General features: G+C 62.3%; 1 protein-coding gene across 1 annotated transcript; it reads right to left on the bottom strand.

Annotated features, from left to right (window-relative positions):
- ARRB1 (arrestin beta 1) lies at positions 1-23,354 on the bottom strand. The gene is made up of 16 exons (XM_075414641.1): positions 22,899-23,354; positions 10,775-10,805; positions 10,270-10,330; positions 8,470-8,514; positions 7,101-7,297; positions 6,739-6,798; positions 6,565-6,632; positions 5,550-5,685; positions 5,378-5,462; positions 5,227-5,299; positions 4,134-4,271; positions 3,850-3,933; positions 3,700-3,723; positions 2,372-2,442; positions 2,009-2,060; positions 1-1,403 (listed from the first exon to the last, which is right to left on the bottom strand). The coding sequence occupies exons 1-16, from the start codon at positions 22,916-22,918 to the stop codon at positions 1,292-1,294; spliced, it is 1,257 nt and encodes a 418-aa protein (XP_075270756.1). The 5' UTR covers positions 22,919-23,354; the 3' UTR covers positions 1-1,291.
- Positions 23,355-24,492: the final 1,138 nt, after the last annotated feature.

Below are 24,492 nucleotides of genomic sequence, written 5' to 3'. Positions count from 1 at the left end.
CAGAACTTTTATTTTTTTTTTTGTTTTTTCGGAGTTTAATAAACTAGAATAATTTATTTGACAGAACACGGAAACATCACGGATACGGTGGAGAACCCGAAGAAGCAAGGTATCAATGAACAGTACAAAGAAACCACTTTACAAAAAAGAAGGACCGCGCTGCCCATCAGCTTCACCCCGAAATAACGGGGGGGGGGGGGGGGCGGGGGGCTCAGCTCTGCACCCCCCGGACCGGGAGGGACAGCGCTGTCCCCGCGGGTTGACAACGCGGACCCCGACGGCACAATAAATAGTGGGAACGGCCTCTTGGGCGGTGGTGGGAGACCCCCCCAGAGCCCCCCAGCAGACCCCGGCGGGGGGGGGGGTCCGTGGGGCAGGATGGGACCCCCCCAGCACCCAGCCAGGAGGCACAAGCGTCTGGTGCGACACCGGTTTGGGTGGCAAAGGCTGCGTCCCCCCTTCCCCTCCCAGCCCCCCCATGGGTGCTTGGCCCCATGCAGGGCGCGGCGACGGGGAAATCATCAGCCAGGGGAGCTTTGTGGCTTGGGGGGGGGGGTGTTTGGGGGGGGGGGGTGAAGCATCCCTGGTGTAACCCCGCCGGGATGAAGCCTGTCACGCCGTGGCACGGACCCACGCGTCCCCGGCGACTCACGGCTCGATTCGCGTGAAAACCGACGGGGCTGAAGGATGAACCCCCTTTTGGGGGGGGGGTTCAGCCGTTTTAGGATTTTGGGGGGGGGGTAAGGGCAGGGGAGAGCGATGCCCACCCATCCTGCCGGCTCCGAACCGAGCCTTTCCCGGGGAGCAGCGGGGCTCGGGCTCCAAGGGCGAAGCCGGGATCGCGCGTCCCGGGGAGGGACCAGATGTGGGGGGGGGGGGGGGGGGGGGGACACGGGTGGGGAGCTGGCGGTGCGCGGGTGCCCTTTCCCACGAGCAGGCTGCCTAGAAAAGACCCCCCCCCCTTCCTCCCCCCCCCTTCCCCGTAGCAAACTGGAGACTGGACTGATAGAAAACGCCTAAAAGAGCCAGCTCCTAGGAAAGGGCTCCGAGTGCCGGCGTGGGGACCCGGGGGGGGATGGGGTGGGGGGGGGGCTGAAATGTGGGGTGCTGCGACCCCCCCCAAGCCCCCTTGCCTCCGCGCCTCGGGGAACAGCGGCTCTGGACGCGGTGTGACACGGCTGGGGGGGGTAGAATTGTAAATTCGTAATTAATTATAGAAAAGAGAAGCAGCCTCATGGACGGGTGTTACTGGCGCAGGCTGGGCTGGGGGGGGGGCAAAGGGGGGGCTGGCTTATCTGTCGTTGAGCTGCGGGGAGTTTGTCCGCTCCTCCTCATCCTCCTTGTCGTCCTTCATCCCCTTGAGTCGCTGGCGGGCGAAGTCTTCGAAGACGATGTCGTCGTCACTGGGGGGGGGGACGACGCAAGGGAGAGAGACGGGGGGGGGCTTTACGGGACGACGAGGGTTTGGGGGTACCCGTCCCGGCTCCCACACACCACGGTATTTCAGCAGCTCGGGGTGGGGGGGTTCTTAAGACCCCCCCCCCACCCATCAGCATCGTTTTTTTTCCAAGCTTTACCAACGCCCTCAAAAAGCCCCCCTCCAAAAAAAAAAATTTGCGGCCACGCAGCTCCGCATCGGCATCGCCGCCGCCGTTCGCTCCCCTCCTTGGGGACCCCACGAAACCCCCCCCCGACCCATCCTGGGGATTCACCAGCCCCCGGGGACACCGTGGGGAGACCCCCCCACCCCCACCCCGTCCCGTCCCCCCCCCCGAGATCCCGGCGGGCGCTTCCTTACTGCGGTTTCTCCTGATTTTTGGAAAGCCATGCGGGGGGAGATGGCGGGGGGGGGGGGGGAGAGGAGAGAGAAGCGGGGGGGGGCACGGCGCGGCGGGCGTTAGCGGGTTAGGGGGGTGCCACGCAAGCTCCGCGAACGCTTCGGGGTCCCACAGAACCCCCCCACCCCGGGAGGGGTTTTTTTTTGGGGGGGGGGGGTTCGGTCTCTTACTTGGTGTCAAGCTCGATCAGGTTGGTATCTACGGGCGCTTCGTTCTCGGGTGCTGAGCGGAGGGAAGCGCGGCGCACGGTCAGACGCCGAGCTCGGCACCCCGAGTCGGTGTGACCCCCCACCCCCCACCGGGGTTTGGGCACAGCGGGGTGTCGGGGGCACCCCCGTGGGTTCACCCCTGGGGACTTGTGGCAAAACGGGGCGTCACGGGCTTGGCAGGAGCCAAAAATCTCCGGAAAATCTCCGGAAAAATCTCCGCACGGCCTCGCCGGCATCGGTAAGGGAAGGGGCAGACCCCCTATTCCCCCCCCCCAACCCCAAAAGTGGGGCTGCCCCACGCCCCGGGGGGGTCCGGCCGCTCACCGTCCCGGTGCGCCGGTTCCTCCTTGGGTTTGGGGTGCATCAGCGTGAAGGGCAGCTCCACCGCCACGTCGCTGCAAGAGACGTCGGGGTGAAGCCGGGGGGGGGCTCCTCCGTGGGCTGAGCCCAAATTGGGGTGGGGGGCAGAGCAGCACCCAGTGCTCAGCGGGGGGGGGGGGGGCACCGGGGATGGGGGAGGACGGAGCTCTGCCTCCTCCACCCACTTATGGTGGGGTGAAAAGCGTGGTGTGGGTGTCAGCCCCAGCGTCCCACAGCATCGCCGTAACCAGCGATGGGATGAGAGGAGATGGCCTCAAGGTGCCTCAGGGGAGGTTCAGGTTGGACATTGGGAGAAATGTCTTCAGTGGAAGAGTGGTCAGGCCTTGGGCCAGGCTGCCCAGGGCAGTGGGGGGGTCCCCATCCCTGGTGGGGTTCAAAAACCGCGTGGATGTGGCCTTGGGGACATGGTTGAGCAGGCATGGTGGGGTTGGGTTCATGGTTGGACTTGGTGATCTCAGAGGTCTTCTCAATCTTGATGATTCTGTGATTCTGTCTCCCTGCCATCCCCCTCTCCCTGCCATCACCTTCTCCTCCTGCCATCCCCATCTTCTCCTGCCATCCCCACCTCTCCCTCCCATCCCCATCTCCTCCTGCCAGAGGAGAAAAGGCCAAGAGGAAAAGGCCTCAAGCTGTGTCAGGGGAGGTTCAGGTTGGAGATTGGGAGAAATGTCTCCACTGGAAGCGTGCTCAGGCCTTGGGCCAGGCTGCCCAGGGCAGTGGGGGGGTCCCCATCCCTGGAGGGTTTCAAACACCGTGTGGATGTGACCCTTGGGGACATGGTTGAGCAGGCGTGGTGGGGTTGGCTTGGCAGTTGGACTTGGTGACCTTAGAGGTCTTCTCCAACCTTCATGATCCTGTGATCCCGTCCCCCAGGAGCCATGGTCCCCACGGGAGGGAAGCGATGTGAGGATGGAGACCGGGAAAGCCCCGGAGACTCTGCTCCCCACGGCCGGTGACACCTCAGCCCCGAGGAGCCACCTCCGCGCTCTGCTCGCTGTCCCCAGCAGCAGCACCCACGGGTGACGCTCGCACCGGCCCCCCGGCTCCGGCACGGAGAGGGGGGACGCAGGATCAGTCCCCCGCTGGCACCCCCAGCCCCACAACTCATCACCCCCAGCCCCCTCCCTGCAGGTGCCCGGCTTTTGGCTTCGCCCTAGCTGGTGACCCCATGGTGGTGACATCCCGATGACGATGGTGGGGTGGGGACCGAGGGGCCGGGGGGGCTGCGGCGGCGATTTGGGGGGGCTCGGGGGGAGCAGCGCGGGCATTACCTGGAGGCGAGGTCTCCCAGCAGGCTGGCATGGGGTCAAAGAGAGAAGACATTTGTCACCGTCCCCCGAGGACACGCGACCGCCCCACCACCGAGGCCGGTCCCAAGCCCAGAGGGGAGCCGGGGTGGGGTGGGGGTCCCTAACACTCACCCTCCTCGGGACACCACCAGCTTCACCTTCACCTTGTAGGAGACGATAATGCCCAGGATCTCCTTGTTGGCTCCATCTCTTAACCTGGAGGGAGGGGCAGGCGGGGATCAGCCCATGGGGACCAGCCCCAAAGTTCTCTTGAAGGTTCTCCCCCACGGGGTCTCCTCCACCGTGAGGATCAGCCCTGGAGCAGGAGCTGGATGCCCACCAGGGCTGGGTCCTCCCCCAAGCCCCCCGTGCTGCTGGGGGGAGCAGGAGCCCAAAGGAGGTCAGGGGGGGCTCACAGCGTGCTGGAGGCCAGGTTGGTGTCCTCGTGCTTGAGCTTTCCGTCCAGCGCCAGCCCCCGCTTCTCCCGGTTGTTGGCGAGGAAGGGGGTCAGGGTGTAGACTTTGCAGAACGTCGAGCTTGGGGCCACCATGTCACTGGGGATGACAGCCACCATCAGCCAGAGGCCCAGTTCCCCCCCAGCTCCAACAACCCCATGGACCACCCTGGACACTTCCATCCAGCCCAGGGAACATCTCTTCCCAGGCCCACTCTGGAGGACATCTCCATCCCAGCCCCAGCCTAGAGGTCATCTCCCTCCCAGGACCAGCATGGAGGACATCTCCATTCCAGCCCAGAGGACTTCTCCATCCCAGCCTGCCAGCCTAGAGGATATCTCCTTCCCAGGACCAGCATGGAAGACATTTCCACCCCGACCCCAGGCAAGAGGACGTCTCCATCCAAGCCCTAGCTAGTGAACATCTCCATCCCAACTCCAGACCCAGCTCCAGCCTGGTAAACATCTCCATCCCAACCCCAGACCCAGCTCCAGCCTGGTGAACATCTCCATCCCAACCCCAGACCCAGCTCCAGCCTGGTGAACGTCTCCATCCCAGCTCCAGACCCAGCCCAGACATCTCCACCCCAGCCCCAGCCTAGAGGTCATCTGCTTCCCAGCCCCAACATAGAGGGCATGTCCACCCTGGCCCCAGCCTGGTGAACATCTCCATCCCAACCCTAGACCCAGCCCAAACATCTCCATCCCAGCCTGGTGAACATCTCCATCTCAGCTCCAGATCCAGCCCAGACATCTCCATCTCAGCTCCAGACCCAGCCCAGACATCTCCATCCCAGCCTGGTGAACATCTCCATCACACCTCCAGACCCAGCCCAGACATCTCCATCCCAGCCCCAGACTGGTGAACATCTCCGGACAGGGGGGCATGGAGGGTGACGTCCCCCAGGATGCCATCAAAAAAAGGTTCTCCATCTCCCCACTCCTCCCACCAGGACCTGCTTGCCCAACACAACATCCCACTGCTTTGAAGGTGCTGCACTGGGGCAGGAGTCCTCCAAGGCCCCTCACGATGTCCCCGAGCAGCCGGTACTCACTCGGCGTCCTCCACGGCCACCGGACACTTGTACTGGGCGGTGTTGAAGAGGCAGATGTCGGCGTACTGGCGCACTGGGGCAAGAGGTGGAGAGACGGGGGTCCAGGAGGGTCCCTGCGGGGACGGGGAGGGGACCAAGCCCCACTCCTCACCTGAGATTTTGATCTTCTTCACCGTCTTGTTGGTGTTGTTGGTGACGTGGACGTTGACGCTGATGGGCTCTCCGTGGTAGTAGATCTGCGGGGAGCGAAGGAGGTGGGACGGTGAGGTCCGTGTCCTCCCCGGGGTCACCCCAACGGTGTCCCCTCCCCAGTCCTCGCCCACCTCCTTGTCCAGGGACGCCTCGAGGTGCAGCGGTTTGTCCGACATGAGGAACTGCCGGGTGGTCTCTGCCATGGGCTGGGGGCCGGGTCGCTCCGGCGCGTACTGGACCTTACGGATCACCAAGCGCACCGAGTTCCTGGGGGGAGATGGCAGGAGAACCCAGGCGTCCAGCTGCCCGCAGGCAGCTCTGCCCACAGGCTGCCCTCTTTCTTGGCCCAGTTTGGGTCCAATCCCTCTTTTCTTCTGGTCTGCTGGGTCAGGAGAAGGATGGCGTGGGAGGTCTCCATCCCCAGCCCTAGATCATCTCTCACCCATCTACGGCTGGAGATGGAAAGCATCTTCACGCCAGCTCCATCCCGGGGAACACCTCTGTCCTGGAGAACATCTCCACCCCAGGCCCAGCCTGGAGAACATCTCCATCCCAGCCCCAGCCTGGAGAACATCTCCATCCCAGCCCCAGCCTGGAGAACATCTCCATTCCAGGCCCAGCCTGGAGAACATCTCCATCCCAGGCCCAGCCTGGAGGATATCTGCAACCCAGTCTCAACCCAGAGGACATCTCCACCCCAGCCCCAGCCTGGGGAACATCTCCATCCCAGCCCCAGCCCGGGGAACATCTCCATCCCAGGCCCAGCCTGGAGGATATCTGCAACCCAGTCTCAACCCAGAGGACATCTCCATCCCAGCCCCAGCCTGACAGACATCTCTGTCCCAAGCCCAGCCTGGAGGACATCATCCCAGCTCCAGCCTGGAGAACATCTCTGTCTCAGACCCAGCCTGGAGGACATCTCTGACCCAGCTCCATCCTGGTGAACACCATCATCCCAACTCCAGCCCCAGCCTAGCAAACACCTCTGTCCCAGCCTGGAGCACATCTCCACTCCAGCCTCATCCTGGAGGCCACCTCCATCCCACCCCCATCTCACCACTGCGGGTAGCGACCCGGGGTGCCTCCTTCCCACCGCGGGTCACCCCAAGGCTGCTGCTCCCACCCGGGCTGGACACATCTTCTCACCTCTTGTGGATCTTCTCCTCCAGGTTCTCCGCGCAGAAAGCTTTGACCTCGTAGTCCACGCCGCAGGCCTGGAAACCGGGAGGGGGCAGAGAAGGAGGCAGAGAAACCCCTTCGCACCCCCCCAGGAGGTGACCCCAACCACCGGCCGGTGGTAGAAGGACAGGAGGACCTCACCTTCCCCGTGTCCTCAGGACCTGGCTGCAGTGTGACGGAGCAGGGCAGGTTGGGGGGGATCTGAAGGGGGAAAAGGGGTGGTTAGGAGTGGGGCTGGGACCTCCTGTCTTGGGGACACCGTGGGCAGCGACTCAGCCTCCCCAACCCTGAACCCCGATTGGTTATGAAAATCCACGGGGTTTGGGTGGGGTCTCCTCACTTTTTGCTCTCAAGGTTGAAGATCCACCAACAAAAGCTGCATCTTCATCATGGGTGGTAGCACCTCCCCACCCCAACCATGACCCTACGGGGCCGGAGGGGACCCAGATGTCCCCGGGAAGGGTCACCAGCAGCAAGGGAAGAGCACCCAGGTGCCACCCTACCTCGAAGGTGAAGGGGTAGGCATGCTCGCCCAGCTTCTTGATGAGCCGCTCCTGCAGCCGCGTCAGGGGCTTCTTCTCCTCGGGGACCGGGGGGAAGGCCTGGGCGTTGGCCACGAAGAGGTCCTTGCGGAAGGTCAGCCCCAGCACGTCCAGGTCCTCGCGGCCGTAGCGGAAGGCGCAGGTCAACGTCACGAAGACTGGGGAGGGTGACAAGGGGTGGTGGTTGGCGGCAGGGTGGCATCGTGGCACGGCGGCGTCATGGCGTGGTGGCATGATGGTGTGGTGGCAATCACAGCATGGCGGTATCGTGGTATGGTGGCATCATGGTGTGGTGGGGGTATGCCATGGTGGCATCATGACATTGTGGCATCATGACAGTGGCTTCATGGTGTGGTGGTATCATGGTGTGGTGGCATCATGGCGTGGTGGCATCTTGGCGTGGTGGCATCACAGCACGGTGATATCATGGTGTGGTAGTATCACGGTGTGGTGGCATCATGCCATGGTGGCATCACAGCATGGTGGTCTCATGGTGTGGTGGCATCATGGCATGGTGGTCTCATGGTGTGATGGCGGTATGCCATGGTGGTATCATGACAGTGGCTTCATGGTGTGGTGGCATCACAGCATGGTGGTACCATGGTGCGGTGGCATCGTGGTGTGGTGGTATCATGCCATGGTGGCATGATGACATAGTGGCTTCATGGCATGGTGGTATCATGGTGTGGTGGCATCATGGCGTGGTGGCATCACAGCACATTGGTATCATGGTGCGGTGGCATCGTGGTGTGGTGGTATCATGGTGCGGTGGCATCATGCCATGGTGGCATGATGACATAGTGGCTTCATGGCATGGTGGTATCATGGTGTGGTGGCATCATGGTGTGGTATTATCACAGCCTGGTGGTATCATGGTGTGATGGTGGCATGCCATGGTGGCATCATGGTGTGGTGGCATCATGACATAGTGGCTTCATGGTGTGGTGGCATCATGGTGTGGTGGCATCATGGTGTGGTGGCATCATGGTGTGGTGGCATCACAGCATGGTACTATCATGGTATGGTGACATTATGGTGTGGTAACATCATGCCATGATGGCATCATGGCATGGTGGCATCATGGTGTGGTGACATCATGCCATGATGGCATCACGGTGTGGTGGCATGATGGTGTGGTGGCATCATGGCTCATCCCAGTCCCACCAGCACCAGCAAGCGGTGGTGGCTCCCAGGAGGTGCCGTGGTGGGGCGATGGGGACTCAGCCTGGGGACCACCCTTGGGGCACCCACAGCAGGACCCCCCTCCCCAGAACGTCACCCGAACCCCCAGAGCCACCAACGCCGGGGCAGGACCGCGCCGAGCCGTTACCTTTCCTCTCCTTCAGGTACTCGGGGTCCACCAGCACCACGCCGTCTGCGGGGGGACACGCGGGGTCAGGGGACACGTGGCAGGGACAGGGGACATGTGGTGGGGACGGGCTGCACCCCACAGCCGGGGGGACAGGCAAGGGCACGGGGTGGGGTGGGGGGACGCCCTGGGGACCCCGCCGTGCCCAGCTCCTCACGAGCCACGCGCCTGCCACCGCCCTGACTCCCTGCGCACGCCTGTTGGATACCGTTATGGATTGTTCAATATATTTTTATATTTTTAACATATTTTATATATTTTTCTATCTTTTTAATACATTTTATATCACTTTCTATCTTTTTAATATATCTTTATACATTTTTATACCTTTTAATGTCTTTTTAATATATTTTTATACTTTTTATACATTTTTATATATTTTTATATGTTTTAATGTGTTTTTAATATATTTTATACATTTTTAATATATTTTTCCACATTTTAATATATTTTTATATATTTTTAATATATAATGTAAATATTTAATGTATATTTTTATACATCTTTATATGTTTTTATATATTTTAATATATTTTATACATTTTTATATTATTAATATATTTCTACATATTTTTATATATTTTTATACTTTTTATATTCATATATTTTTATACATTTTACATGTTTTTTATATTTTAACATATTTTTCTATATTTTATACATTTTGAATATATTTTAATATATTTTGTACATTTTTAATATATTTTTACATATTTTTATACATTTTAATATATTTTAAATATATTTGATATATTTTTATCTTTTTAATATATTTTTACAAGTTTTTACACATTTTTACATATTTTTATATCTTTTATATATTTTAATATCTTTTTGATATATTTTAAATATATTTTTATACAATTTTAATATATTTTTACACATTCTAATATAATTTTATATTTTTAATATATAATGTATTTAATGTATATTTTTATACATTTTAATATGTTTTTATATATTTTTAATGTTTTTATATATTTTTTATCTTTTTAATATATTTTTACATATTTTTATATATTTTTATACTTTTTATATCTTTATATATTTTTATATTTTACATATCATATTTTTAATATATTTTTACATATTTTTACATATTTTTTTACATTTTTAATATATTTTTACTATATTTTTATACATTTTTAATATCTTTTTATATATTTTTATACATTTTTATATCTTTTTAATATATTTGATCTATTTTTTATACCTTTTGATATATTTTTATAACTTTTGGATCTATTATTAAATCTTTTTACATCTTTCTAATATATCTTTACACCCCCTCACACATTTTCAGCTCTCATCCCCATTTTTCACTCGCGCCGGACATTTTTCAACCCCTCCCCCCGCAGGACTGGGGGGGGGGGGGCGGGGGGGGCTCTGCCTCCCCTGCTCCTTAACCCCACCCCACGGCAGCTGCAGGTGCCTTCAGTCAGTAATAACATGCAAATAGTATGCAAATTATTATTCAGAATCATATTATGCAAAATATTATTCCAAATATTATGCCAAATATGATTCAAAATATGATTTAAAATATTAATTATTGAAAATATTGTTTAAAATCTTATTCCCAAGGGGCTGCTGCCGCCTCCCCGGGCGCGGGGGCTCCCCAGACCCCCTCCCCCCGCCGGCGCGGGTTCAAGAGCCCCCAGCCCCCCCCCCCCCCCCCCGTCGTGTCCCCCCCCCAAAATGAAGCCCCCCCCCCCCCGTCGTGTCCCCCCCCCCAAAATGAAGCCCCCCCCCCCCACGTACCCACGGGGTCCACCACGTCGATGTGATCCACGAAGTCCCTCTTCCCCAGGTAGACCGTGAGCTGCGGGTGGGACGGGGGGGGGGGGGGGGTGTCAGGGGGTCCCCAGGGTGTCGTCGTCCCCCCCCCCCCCCAGACCACCCATAACCCAGCGGCACGCTTCCCCTGATGGGGAAACTGAGGCACGGGCGAGCCCGGCAATCCCAGTTGGCTCCCAGTAGGTGATGGGATGGCGGAGCCTTTCCCTCTGGCAGACCCACGCTGGGGGGGGGCCTGAACCCCCCCCCCCGGTGCACCCGCACCCACCGAGCCCCCCCCCCATAGCCCCGCCGTGCCTCAGTTTCCCTCCCCACCAGCGCAGCAGGCGGCTTTGGGGTCTGGGTACGCGCCCACCCCCCCCCGCTCCTGGCTGGGTGTGGGGGGGGTGGGGGTCACCCCGGGAAGCAGCGGCTCCCCCCGCGCCCCCCCCCAACCCCACCCCGTCCCCCCGGGGAGCCCCCCGCTTACCTTCCCGTTGGGACTGGCTTTCTTAAACACCCTGCAAAAGGGAGAAGGGGGGGGCACCCATGGGTGCTGCGGGACGCGGACCGGACCCCCGCGGCGCCTCACCCTATAGATCCCATAGGGGAGGGGGGACACCCGGCCCCAGGCCCCCGCGGGGCGGGGACTCGCTCCCCGGCCCCACGCACCAGGAGCTCCCCCCGACCCTATACATCATATAGGGGGCACAGAGACCCTGTTCCCCACCCCCTATGGATGGGCACCCACCCCCTGACCCTATACATCATATAGGGGCACAGAGACCCTGTTCCCCACCCCCTATGGATGGGCACCCACCCCCTGACCCTATATAGCATATAGGGGGCACAGAGACCCTGTTCCCCACCCCCTATGGGGTGGGCACCCACCCCCTGACCCTATACATCATATAGGGGGCACAGAGACCCTGTTCCCCACCCCCTATGGGGTGGGCATCCATCCCTGACCCTATACATCATATAGGGGCAAAGAGACCCTGTTCCAGACCCCCTGTGGCACTGGGACTCAATCCCTGACCCTATACATCATATAGGGGGCACAGAGACCCTATTCCCCACCCCCTATGTCACTGGCATTCACTCCCTGACCCTATACATCATATAGGGGCCACAGAAACCCTGTTCCCAACCCCACATGGCATCAGGAACCCCAGGCACACAACCCCTGACCCTATACATCATATAGGGGCACAGATAGACTATTCCTGACCCCTATGGCACCGGCATTCACTCCCTGACCCTATACATCATATAGGGGCACAGAGACCCTATTCCCTACCCCACATGGCATCAGGAAGCCCAGGCATCCAGTCCCTGACCCTATATAATGTATGGGGACACAGAGACCCTATTCCTGACCCCTATGGGATTAGCATCCACTCCCTGACCCTATATACCATATAGGGGCACATTCCTGAATCCCACATGGCACTGGGATTCACTCCCTGACCCTATACATCATATAGGGGCACAGACAGACAGTTTCTGACCCCATATGGCACCAGGAAGCCCGGGCATCCCAGCCCCTGACCCTATATAATGTATAGGGGCACAGAGAGACTATTCCAGACCCCCTATGGCACTGGGGAGCCCACACCTCCAACCCCTGACCCTATATAAGGGGGCACAGAGACCCTATTCCCGACCCCTATGGCATTGGGACTCAATCCCTGACCCTATACATCCTATAGGCACAGAGACCCTATTCCCCACCCCACATGGCATCAGGACGCCCAGGCACCCACCCCCTGACCCTATATAATCTATGGGGGCACAGAGACCCTATTCCCGACCCCCTATGGCACTGGGACTCACTCCCTGACCCTATACATCATATAGGGGCACAGAGACCCTATTCCCCACCCCACATGGCATCAGGACGCCCAGGCACCCACTCCCTGACCCTATATAATCTATAGGGGCACAGAGACCCTATTCCCGACCCCCTATGGCACTGGGACTCACTCCCTGACCCTATACATCATATAAGGGGCACAGAGACCCTGTTCCCGACCCCATATGGCATCAGGAAGCCCAGGCACCCCCCCCGCCCCGACCCTATATAATCTATAGGGGCACAGAGACCCTATTCCTGACCCCTGTGGCACTGGGGAAAGTCGGGAAAGCCGGGAAAGCCTGGAAAGCCGGGAAAGCCGGCGCAGCCCCGCTGCGGGCAGGCAGAGCGCGGGGGTCCCGGGACGCCGTCCGGACCCCCCCCCCCCCGGCACGAAGCCCCCCCGCAACGCCTTCTCCCCCGCCAATCCCTCCCGGGCTCGGAATTCCATCGGGAAAAATCCCATTCCCAAGGCGGCGGCGCCGGAATGAAGCTCGGTCCCCCGCGCCCGGAAAGCTTCCCGAGCAGCACCCCCGGATCCGCTGCTGGGTGGGGGGGGGGGTCACCCCCCCGGATCCGCTCCTGGGTGGGGGGGTCCCGCGTCCCCCCCCCGGCCCACGGCGTCGGCACCGGGACGCTGGGATACCGGGTGGGAATCACGGAGCCGATCGCCACCGTGTCCCCCCCCTCCCCGAATCCCAAGGAGAACGCGGGAGGCGGCTGGGATTCCCGGGAACCCCCCCCCGGGGAAGGGGCTCAGCGCCGAGGTTTCCTTCGCTGGAGACTCGGGAACTGGGAAAAACTGGGAAAAAGTGGGAAAAAGTGGGAAAAACTGGGAAAAAGTGGGAAAAAGTGGGAAAAACTGGGAAAAACCCGGGGATTGCTGGAATTCTGCGTCCCCCCCGCGAGCGAGAAGGGCTGGGGGTGCCAGGGAAGGAGGAGGAGGAGGAGGAGGAAGGCAGGGTGCTGAGCCGGGGCTGAGCGGAGGCCGGAGGAGCAGGCGCCCGCCCCCTCGCCTTGCCGTGCCTCAGTTTCCCCACGGCTCCTGCCCTGCTGCGGGAAGGTGTCCCTGTGTCCCCCCGTCGCTGTGTCCCCCCATCTCTGAATCCCTGTGTCCCTGCGTCCCTGTGTCCCCCCAATCCCTGTGTCCCCCCATCCCTGTGTCCCTGCAACCCCATGTCCCCACGTCCCTGCATCCCTGTGTCCCCCCATCCCTGTGTCCCCGTGTCCCTGCACCCCTGTGTCCCCCATCTCTGCATCCCCATGTCCCTGTGTCCCCCATCCCCGTGTCCCCCCATCCCGGCACCCGTGTCCCCGCATCCCCACGTCTCTGCACCCCTGTGTCCTTGAATCCTTGTGTCCCTGTGTCCCCCCATCCCCACATCCCTGCGTCCCCTGTCCCTGTGTCCCCCCATCCCTGTGTCCCTGTGTCCCCCTATTCCTGCATCCCGGTGTCCCTGCGTCCCTGTGTCGTGTCCCCCATCCCTGTGTCCCCCCATCCCCCCATCCCTGTGGCATCCCCCCTGTCCCCGTCTCCCCCTGTCCCTGTGTCCCCCCCATCCCTGTGTCCCCCCTGTGTCCCCATGTCCCTGCGTCATCCCCCCTGTCCCTGCACCCCTGCGTCCCCCATCCCTGTGTCCCCGTGTCCCTGCATCCCTGTGTCATCCTCCCCATCCCTGTGTCCCCACACCCCTGCATCCCTGTGTCCCTGTGGCATCCCCCTTGTCCCTGTGTCCCCCCCATCCCTGCGTCCCCCCATCCTTGTGTCCCCATGTCCCTGCATCTTCCCCCCCATCCCTGTGTCCCTGTGTCCCCATTTCCCTGTGTCCCCATGTCCCTGTATCATCCCCCCCATCCCTGCATCCCCACATCCCCACATCCCTGTGTCCCTGTGGCATCCCCCCCGTCCCTCTGTCCCCCCATCCCTGTGTCCCCCTGTCCCTGTGTCCCCATGTCCCTGTGTCATCCCCCCCATCCCTGCATCCTGGTGTCATCCCCCCCATCCCTGTGTCCCCCCATCCCTGTGTCCCCCCATCCCCGCACCCCCACATCCCCACATCGCTGAATCCCTGCATCCCCCGTCCCTGTGTCCCCGTGTCCCCCCATCCCTGTGTCCCCACATCCCCACATCCCTGAATCCCAGCATCCCCCGTCCCCGTGTCCCCCCACCCCTGCGTCCCGCTGTCCCCATGTCCCCCCCATCCCACCCCCTCCAGCCCCCCGGGGCCCAGCCTGACCCGGCCGAGCTGCGGCCGCGAGCGCAGCAGGATCGGGCCCGACCCTCCCCAGTTGCTCCCAGTTTGCCCAGCCCTTCCCACGGGTGGGACGCTGGGCGTGAGGCTCCGCCGGCCCCGACACCAATTAATTAGCAGCGGGATTTCTCCCGGGAATTAACGAGGCGTTCACCAAAGCAGGGTGGGGAGCATCCCCCCGCCCCCCTGTCCCCCCCTGTCACCCCACACCCCCCCCGGGGACCAGCACCCAGGGGACCCTGGCTGGGGGGGACCAGCCCCACATCATGGGTGCAGGAGCCCTACAGAACCCAGGACCCACACGGCCCCATGCTATGGGTGCAGGAGACCAGGCTGGACCCACATTATAGGTGCAGAAGACCAGGCTGGACCCATGCTATGGGTGCAGGAGCCCCACAGAACCCAAGACCCACATGGCCCCACGCTATGGGTGCAGGAGACCAGGCTGGACCCACATTATAGGTGCAGAAGACCAGGCTGGACCCATGCTATGGGTGCAGGAGCCCCACAGAACCCAAGACCCACATGGCCCCACGCTATGGGTGCAGGAGACCAGGCTGGACCCACATTATAGGTGCAGAAGACCAGGCTGGACCCATGCTATGGGTGCAGGAGCCCCACACAGCCCCACATTATGGGTGCAGGAGCCCCACAGAACCCAAGACCCACATGGCCCCACGCTATGGGTGCAGGAGCCCCACAGAGCCCAAGACCCACATGGCCCCACACTATGGGTGCAGGAGACCAGGCTGGACCCATGCTATGGGTGCAGGAGCCCCACAGAACCCAAGACCCACATGGCCCCACGCTATGGGTGCAGGAGACCAGGCTGGACCCACATTATAGGTGCAGAAGACCAGGCTGGACCCATGCTATGGGTGCAGGAGCCCCACAGAACCCAAGACCCACATGGCCCCACGCTATGGGTGCAGGAGACCAGGCTGGACCCACATTATAGGTGCAGAAGACCAGGCTGGACCCATGCTATGGGTGCAGGAGCCCCACACAGCCCCACATTATGGGTGCAGGAGCCCCACAGAACCCAAGACCCACATGGCCCCACGCTATGGGTGCAGGAGACCAGGCTGGACCCATGCTATGGGTGCAGGAGCCCCACAGAACCCAAGACCCACATGGCCCCACGCTATGGGTGCAGGAGACCAGGCTGGACCCACATTATAGGTGCAGAAGACCAGGCTGGACCCATGCTATGGGTGCAGGAGCCCCACAGAACCCAAGACCCACATGGCCCCACGCTATGGGTGCAGGAGACCAGGCTGGACCCACATTATAGGTGCAGAAGACCAGGCTGGACCCATGCTATGGGTGCAGGAGCCCCACACAGCCCCACGCTATGGGTGCAGGAGCCTGGTGTGACCCCACGCTATGGGTGCAGGAGCCCCACAGAGCCCAAGATCCACACGGCCCCACACTATGGGTGCAGGAGACCAGGCTGGACCCACACTATGGGTGCAGGAGACCAGGCTGGACCCATGCTATGGGTGCATGAGCCCCACACAGCCCCATGCTATGGGTGCAGGAGCCTGGTGTGACCCCATGCTATGGGTGCAGGAGCCCCACAGAACCCAAGACCCACATGGCCCCACACTATGGGTGCAGGAGACCAGGCTGGACCCATGCTATGGGTGCAGGAGCCCCACACAGCCCCACATTATGGGTGCAGCAGCCCTACAGAACCCAAGACCCACATGGCCCCACGCTATGGGTGCAGGAGACCAGGCTGGACCCACATTATGGGTGCAGGAGCCCCACACAGCCCCACATTATGGGTGCAGGAGCCCCGCTTGGCCCCACATCAGGGTGTCACAAGCCTGGGCTGGCCCCACACCACAGGAACCCCCCGGCTGCCCCCCAAACCCCCCCCCCAAGGACGCACCCGCCAGCACCCCCAGGGAGTGGGGGGGACCCTCGCCCGGCTCCGGAGGGAGAGGAGGAGGAAGCACGGAGCCTTCCCTCCGCCTCCAGCCCTTCCTGGCGTGGAAAAGCCGGAGACACGAGGCAGGAAGCCATGGCCGCCGCTGCCCCCCCCTGATTTCCAACCCGGGGGGGCCGCCACGCCGTGGGGTGCAGCCCCCCGAGTCCCCCCCAAGCCGCCACGCCGGATCCCACCCTCCCAGCCACCCCGCCATCGATCCGGAACCTTCAGGAGCTCGTTAGGCGCAGGGCCGGAGCTAACGATCGCTTCATTTGGGGGGGTCGATAAATTGGGGGGGGGGGGGGTCCGGCCGGGTGTCGGGGCGGGGGTCGGCAGCGACCACATCCCGCATCCCCCGCTGCATCCCGCATTCCCCGCTGCATCCCGCAGCCCGCAGCCCGGCTGCATCCCGCATCCCACGGGGCCGAGCGCCGCGTCCCGGCCATGTCCCGCATCCCGGCCACATCCCGCATCCCACATCTCAGCCGCATCCCGCATCCCGCATCCCGGCCATATCCATATCCCATGGGGCCAATCGCCGCGTCCCGCATCCTGGCCGCATCCCGCATACCCCACTGCATCCCGGCCGCATCCCGCATCCCATGGGGCTGATTGCCACATCCCGCATCCCCCACTGCATCCCGCATACCCCACTGCATCCCGCATCCCACATCCCAGCCACATCCCGCATCCCTTGCTGCATCCCACATTCCGGCCGCATCCCGCATACCCTGCCGCATCCCACATCCCGCATCCTGGCCACATCCTGCATCCCATGGGGCTGATTGCCACATCCCGCATCCCCCACCGCATCCCGCATCCCGGCCGCATCCCACATCCCACATCCCAGCCACATCCCGCATCCCCCATCTCAGCCGCATCCCGCATCCCGCATCCTGGCCACATCCATATCCCATGAGGCCGATCGCCACGTCCTGCATCCTGGCCGCATCCCGCATCCCCCACCACATCCCACATCCCGCATCCCAGCCGCATCCCGCATCCCGGCTGCATCCCGCACCCCGGCCACATCCCGCATCCCACGGGGCCAATCGCTGCATCTCACATCCCAGCCGCATCCCGCATCCCGGCTGCATCCCACATCCCGCATCCCAGCCACATCCCGCATCCCACATCCCAGCCACATCCCGCATCCCATGGGGCCGATCGCTGCACCCCGCATCCCAGCTGCATCCCATGTCCCCCACTGCATCCCGCATCCCGGCCGCATCCCGCATGCCATGGGGCTGATCACCACATCCCGCATCCCAGCCACATCCCGCATCCCACGGGGCCAATCACTGCATCCCACATCCCGGCCGCATCCCGCATGCCATGGGGCTGATCACCACATCCCACATTCCAGCCACATCCCGCATCCCACAGGGCCAATCACTGCATCCCGCATCCCGGCCACATCCTGCATCCCACATCGCATCCTGCATCCCACATCCCAGCCGCATCCCGCGTCTCCTCCCGCATCCCACATCCCAGCCACATCCCACATCCCGCATCCTGGCTGCATCCTGCATTCCGGCTGCATCCCACATCCCCTGCCACATCCCGCATCCCACATCCCAGCCACATCCCGCATCCCCTGCCGCATCCCTCATCCCACATCCCAGCTGCATCCCGCATCCCGGCCACATCCTGCATCCTCCACCACATCCCACATCCCAGCCACATCCCACATCCCGCATCCTGGCTGCATCCTGCATCCCCCGACACATCCCACATCCCACATCCCGGCCACATCCTGCATCCCCTACCACATCCCGCATCCCCCGCCACAGCCACATCCCACATCCCGCATCCTGGCTGCATCCTGCATCCCCCGACACATCCCACATCCCACATCCCGGCCACATCCTGCATCCCCTACCACATCCCGCATCCCCCGCCACAGCCACATCCCACATCCCGCATCCTGGCTGCATCCTGCATCCCCCGACACATCCCCCATCCCACATCCCAGCCACATCCCACGTCCCGCATCCTGGCTGCATCCCGCATCCCGGCTGCATCCCGCATCCCGGCCACATCCCGCATCCCGGCCGCATCCCCAGCCAGGCTCGGCGGCAGCGTCCCCCCATCCCCCGCCGCGTCGGAGCTTCGCCAGCTCCCTTGGCAAGGAAACGCCCCGGCCGCGGGCTCCGGATGCGCCCGGATCCTGCCGCCGTTTGCCAGCGTTCCTGGGCCAAACGAGGCGTGGGAAGCGGGGGTTTCCCCTCCCGGGCCGGAGCTCTTCCCGGCGGAGATCCCAGCTCCGCTGGCGGACCCCATCCGGGGGGTGCACGGGATGGCCGGGACTGCGAAGCATCCCGGGATCACCGCGGGGCTTCCTCGGCTCCAGCCGAGCGCTGGGAAACCGCGCTCCACCATGGCTCAAACCACGGGCCACCGGCCGAGCGTCCCGGCAACTGAGCATCCCGCCGGCTGAGCATCCCAACAACCAAGTGTCCCAACGACCAAGTGTCCCAACGACCGAGCGTCCCACCAGCCAAGTGTCCCAACAACTGAGCATCCCACTGGATGAGTGTCCCAATGACCAAGCATCCCAACAACTGAGCGTCCCAACGACCGAGCGTCCCAACGACCGAGCATCCCAATGACCAAGTGTCCCAATGACCGAGCGTCCCAACAACCGAGCGTCCTGCCGGCCAAGTGTCCCAACAACAGAGCATCCCACTGGATGAGTGTCCCAATGACCAAGCATCCCAGCAACTGAGCATCCCAATGACCGAGCGTCCCAATGACCGAGCGTCCCACCGCCCAAGTGTCCCAACAATAGAGCATCCCACTGGCCGAGTGTCCCAATGACCAAGCGTCCCAATGACCAAGCGTCCCACCGCCCAAGTGTCCCAGCAACTGAGCATCCCAATGACCGAGCGTCCCGCCGGCCAAGTGTCCCAACAACAGAGCATCCCATTGGATGAGTGTCCCAATGACCGAGCATCCCAGCAACTGAGCATCCCAATGACCGAGCGTCCCAACGACTGAGCATCTCACCGGCTGAGTACCCAACGATTGAGTACCCCAACGATCGAGTAACCCAATGACTGAGCATCCCAATGACCAAGTACCCCAATAACTGAGCATCCCAATGACAGAGTACCCCAACGACCGAGTAACACAACAACCAAGTACCCCAATGACTGAGTACCCCAATGACCGGGCATCCCAACAACCCAGCATCCTGCCAGCCAAGTGTCCCAACAACAGAGCATCCCACCGGCCGAGTGTCCCACCAGGTGAGGGTCCCCTCGGCCAAGCATCCCCCTGGCAAAGCATCCCAATGACTGAGCATCCCAACAACAGAGTAACCCAATGACGGAGTACCCCAATGACCGAGCGCCCCAAAGACCGAGCGCCCCAAAGACCGAGCATCCCAATGACTGAGCATCCCAAAGACCACGCAACCCAACGACCGAGCATCCCCCCAGCTGAGCGTCCCAATAACTGAGCATCTCACCAACTGAGTATCCCATCAACCGAGCTTCCCAACAACCAAGCGTCCCAACGACCGAGTACCCCAACAACTGAGCATTCCAACAACTCAGTACCCCAATGACCGAGTACCCCAACGACTGAGTAGGTCAATGACTGAGTACCCCAACAACCAAGCATCCCAACGACTGAGCATTCTAACAACCGAGCATCCCAACAACTGAGCATCCCACCGGCTGAGCTTCCCAACGACCAAGTACCCCAACAACCGAGCGTCCCAGCGACCGAGCGTCCCCCCAGCCGAGCATCCCAATGACCGAGCATCTCACTGGCTGAGTATCCCAACCACCGAGTACCCCAATGACCGAGCACCTCAATGACCAAGCATCCCAACGACCGAGCATCCCCCCAGCCAAGTATCCCAATGACCAAGCATCTCACCGGCTGAGTACCCAACGATTGAGTACCCCAACGACCAAGCATCCCAATGACTGAGTACCCCAACGACCGAGCATCCTAACAACCGAGTACCCCAACGACCGAGCATCCTGATGACCGAGCATCCCAATGACCGAGTAACCCAACGACTGAGTACCCCAAGGACCAAGTACCCCAACAACCGAGCGTCCCAACAACCGAGTACCCCAACGACCGAGCATCCCAAAGACCGAGTACCCCAATGACCAAGCATCTCCCCAGCCAAGCATCCCAATGACCAAGCATCTCACCGGCTGAGTAACCAACGACCGAGTACCCCAACGACCAAGTACCCCAACGACCGAGCATCCCAACGACCGAGCATCCCACCAGCTGAGCATCCCAACAACCGAGCATCTCACCGGCTGAGTACCCAACGACAGAGTACCCCAACGACCGAGCATCCCAACGACCGAGTACCCCAACGACCAAGTACCCCAACGACCAAGCACCCCAACGACGGAGCATCCCAACGACCAAGCATCCCAAAGGTGAAGCATCCCACCAGCTGAGCATCCCAACAACCGAGCATCTCACCGGCTCAGTACCCAACGACTGAGTACCCCAACGACCGAGTACCCCAACGACCAAGTACCCCAACGACCGAGCATCCCAACGACCGAGCATCCCAAAGACGGAGCATCCCACCAGCTGAGCATCCCAACAACCGAGCATCTCACCGGCTGAGTACCCAACGACCGAGTACCCCAATGACCAAGTACCCCAACGACCGAGCATCCCAACGACCGAGCATCCCACCAGCCGAGCGTCCCGATGACCAAGCATCTCACCGGCTGAATATCCCATCAACCAAGTACCCCAACGACCGAGTACCCCAACAACCGAGCATCCCACCAGCTGAGCATCCCAATGACCGAGTACCCCAACAACTGAGCATCCCGATGACCGAGCAACCCAACGACCGAGCGTCCCAACGACCGAGTACCCCAATGACCGAGCATCCCCCCAGCTGAGCATCCCAACGACCGAGTACCCCAACGACCGAGCATCCCGATGACCGAGCGTCCCAATGACCGAGCGTCCCAACGACCGAGCATCCCACCAGCTGAGCATCCCAACGACCAAGCACCCCAAGGACCGAGCAACCCAACGACCGAGCATCCCCCTGGCTCAGCACCCCCCTGACCCACAGAGCTGCACCCATCCCACCTGGATGCCGGGTGGGCAGAGCCGGGGGGGGACACACACACCTTTCCGGGAGCAGCTGTACCCGACTCGGCGAGGCGTTGGGGGGGGGTCCGGCCCCCCGGCACTGCCAGCAGCCCCAAACCCGGCCGGCGACCCCACCGAGCTGCCTCCGGCTCTCCCCGCCGCGGCGTTGGTGGGGGGGCTCGGCGGAAGACGGGGGCCAGAGCCGAGCCCCCCACCGAGCCTGAGGACAGCTCCCCACACGGACCCCCCCGGGAGCAGGGGGACCCCAGATGGACCCCAGACCCCCGAGAAATGCGGGGTGGGCCCCACACCAGCACCGGAGCAACCGGCAAAAATGCCGCTTTGGGGGGGTCTCCGAGCGGATTCGGGGTCGGGGGTCTGAAGCAGCGTGGAAAATGGGGGGGGGGGAGATTTGTGAGCCTAATCCCCCCCCCCAGTTCCCCCCGTACGCGCTGCGTGGGCAGGGAGAGAGGATCAGCTCCCGCCTCTCCTGCCAGCCCTGAAAACCTCCCGCACCGAGCTGGGGGGATCCAGTGGGTGCTTCAACCCCACCCCCACCCCCCAACCCCCCCAAAACCCCGGGGGGGCTGCTCGCTTGCCCCGGGGGGTGCAATGCACCGGTGCTGGAGGATTCGGGATGCTGAGCCGGGGGGATGCGGATGCTGTCGGCCATGGTCGGGGTACCAGCACCCAAACCCCCCCACCCGCCACGCTGGGGGGGTCAGCGGGACCCCCCCCCCCCCGCCCCAAATCCCACCCTGGCACCCCAAAACGCCGCAGCATTTCTGGAAGGTTCTGCCAAAGTGCAAAGAGCCCCTCGTCCTCCCACCAGAGCCCCCCCCCCCCCCCCGGCTCCTGACACCCCCATGCCATGGGTGGGGGGGCACCAAGGGGGGGACAACACCACCCCCCCCCCCCCCGCCTCAATAATTAACGAACCGTGGGGGAGATGCATGGAGGGGGGGGGGTCCCCACCAGTGTGGGGGTCGCTGAGGGTGGGGGGGGTCCCCAAAGGATGACAGCGATGGCAGCGGCTCCGTGGGGGGGGGGGGTCCGCGGGCGTCGAGCGCTGTCATGGCCCCCGCGCCCGACACGTGCTGCCCAGCACCCCCCAAATGTGTGGGGGGGTGGGGGGGCTGCTCCAGGCTCCCACTCGAGTGGGAAGGGCTGGGGGGACACCCCCCCCCCAAAAAAAAATAAAGAACCCCCCACACCAGGCGGGTGGGTGCGGGCAGGGGGCCGAGACCCCCTCCCCAACCCTCCGGGACCCCCCCCCCCCTCCGACAGCGAGGGGACCCCCGGGGTGGGGGCACACGGTGGGAGGTGGCTGAACCCCGGGGGCTGGGTGCGGGCAGGGCTGACACGGGCGGCGGAGCCGCTCCGGGATTCCTCTCCCCCCCCCCCCCCCCCCCCGACACACACCCCCCGGGGAACCCCCACCCCCCGGAGACCCCCGACCCCCCCCCCGACTCACCGGGTGCCTTTGTCTCCCATGGCCCCGCCGATCTCCGGGCAGCTCCGCCGGGAAGCGCCGACCGGGCTTGGAAAATTACTGGGGGGGGGTGGGGGGGGGGGGGGGCGGCGGAGGGGGAGAAGCTCGGTACGGCCCGGTGCGGCCCGGTACGGCCCGCTCGGGACCGCTCGGGATCGTTCGGGCCCGCTCGGAACCGCTCGGGAGCGTTCGGGCCCGTTCGGAACCGCTCGGAGCTGTTCGGGCCCACGGAACCTTCCGGGATCGTTCGGAACCGCTCGGAACCGCTCGGAACCTTCCGGGCCCGCTCGGAACCTCTCGGAACCGTTCGGGCCCGCTCGGAGCTGTTCGGGTCCGCTCGGGCCGGCTCGGAGAGCCTCGGTTCCGGTTCGGGCGCTGCCGCCGCCGCCTCCGCCCGCCCCCGAGCGAGGCGGCCCCGGGGGTGGAGGGGGGGGGGGGGGGGGGGGAGGGAGGCACGCGCGGGGCCACACGCGTGGGAAGGGGGTGGGGGGGGTGGGAACACAGGAGGGTTAGAGAGGGGGAGGGGCGCCCCCCGGCGCCCGCACGCGCACGTGCACGCGCGGGAGGGAGGGTGGGTGTGTCCCCCCCTCGCGGGTCCCGCCCCCTCCTCGGGGTCCCACCCCCTCCGCGCGTCCCCCCCTCCATGAGGGGACACGGGGGGGGGGGGGGGGGTCAGAGGGGGACACGAGATCGTGGGGACCCACCCACGCGGGGACAGGGGACACCCCGCGGCCCCGCCCCTCCTCCGGGGACGCCCAGCCCTCCCCTCCCCTCCTCATTGGCTGCCTCCCGCCACTCGCCCGCCTCCTGCGGCACAGCGGCCAATCGGAGCCGCTGTGGGCACGGGAGGCGGTGCAGTGCGGTGCAGTGCGGTGCAGTGCGGTGGGATACGGTGCAGTGCGGTGCTGCGTGGTGGGGTGCGGTGCGGTGCAGTGCTGCAGGGTGCAGTGCAGCATGGTGCAGTGCGATGCAGTGATGCAGGGTGCAGTGCGGTGCAGTGCGGTGCTTCATGGTGCAGTGCAGTGGGATGCAGTGCATTGCAGTGCTGCATGGAGCAGGGAGGTGCAGTGCGGCGCTGCATGGTGCAGTGCAGTGCAGTGCTGCATGGCGTGGTGCTTCATGGTGGGGCGCAGCGCAGCGTGATGCAGTGCAGTGCAGTTTGGCGCGGTGCAGTGCGGTGCAGTGCAGCGTGCTGCTGCGTGGTGCGGTGCAGTGCAATGCTCCACGGTGTGGTGCAGTGCGGTTCGGTGCAGCGCAGTGCGGTGCTGCATGGCGCAGTGTGGTGCAGTGCAGCGCAGCGCCGTGCTCTGTGGCACGCTGTGGTGCTGTGCAGTGCCGTGCAGTGTCATGCAGTGCCGTGCCACGCAGTGCAGTGCCGCGCTCTGGGACGCAGTGCGATGCAGTGCCATGCAGTGAAGTGCAGTTCTGCTCTCTGGGGCGCAGTGTGATGCAGTGCCATGCAGTGCAGTGCAGTGCAGTGCTCTGGGGCGCAGTGTGATGCAGTGCCGTGCAGTGCAGTGCAGTGCTCTGGGGCGCAGTGTGATGCAGTGCCGTGCAGTGCAGTGCAGTTCTGCTC

The sequence above is a fragment of the Opisthocomus hoazin genome, chromosome 1 (genome assembly GCF_030867145.1).
Source record: "Opisthocomus hoazin isolate bOpiHoa1 chromosome 1, bOpiHoa1.hap1, whole genome shotgun sequence".
Taxonomy (NCBI): Eukaryota; Metazoa; Chordata; class Aves; order Opisthocomiformes; family Opisthocomidae; genus Opisthocomus; species Opisthocomus hoazin.
The sequence above is the reverse complement of the archived record's forward strand: the minus strand, read 5'-3'. Positions and strand labels throughout refer to the sequence as shown.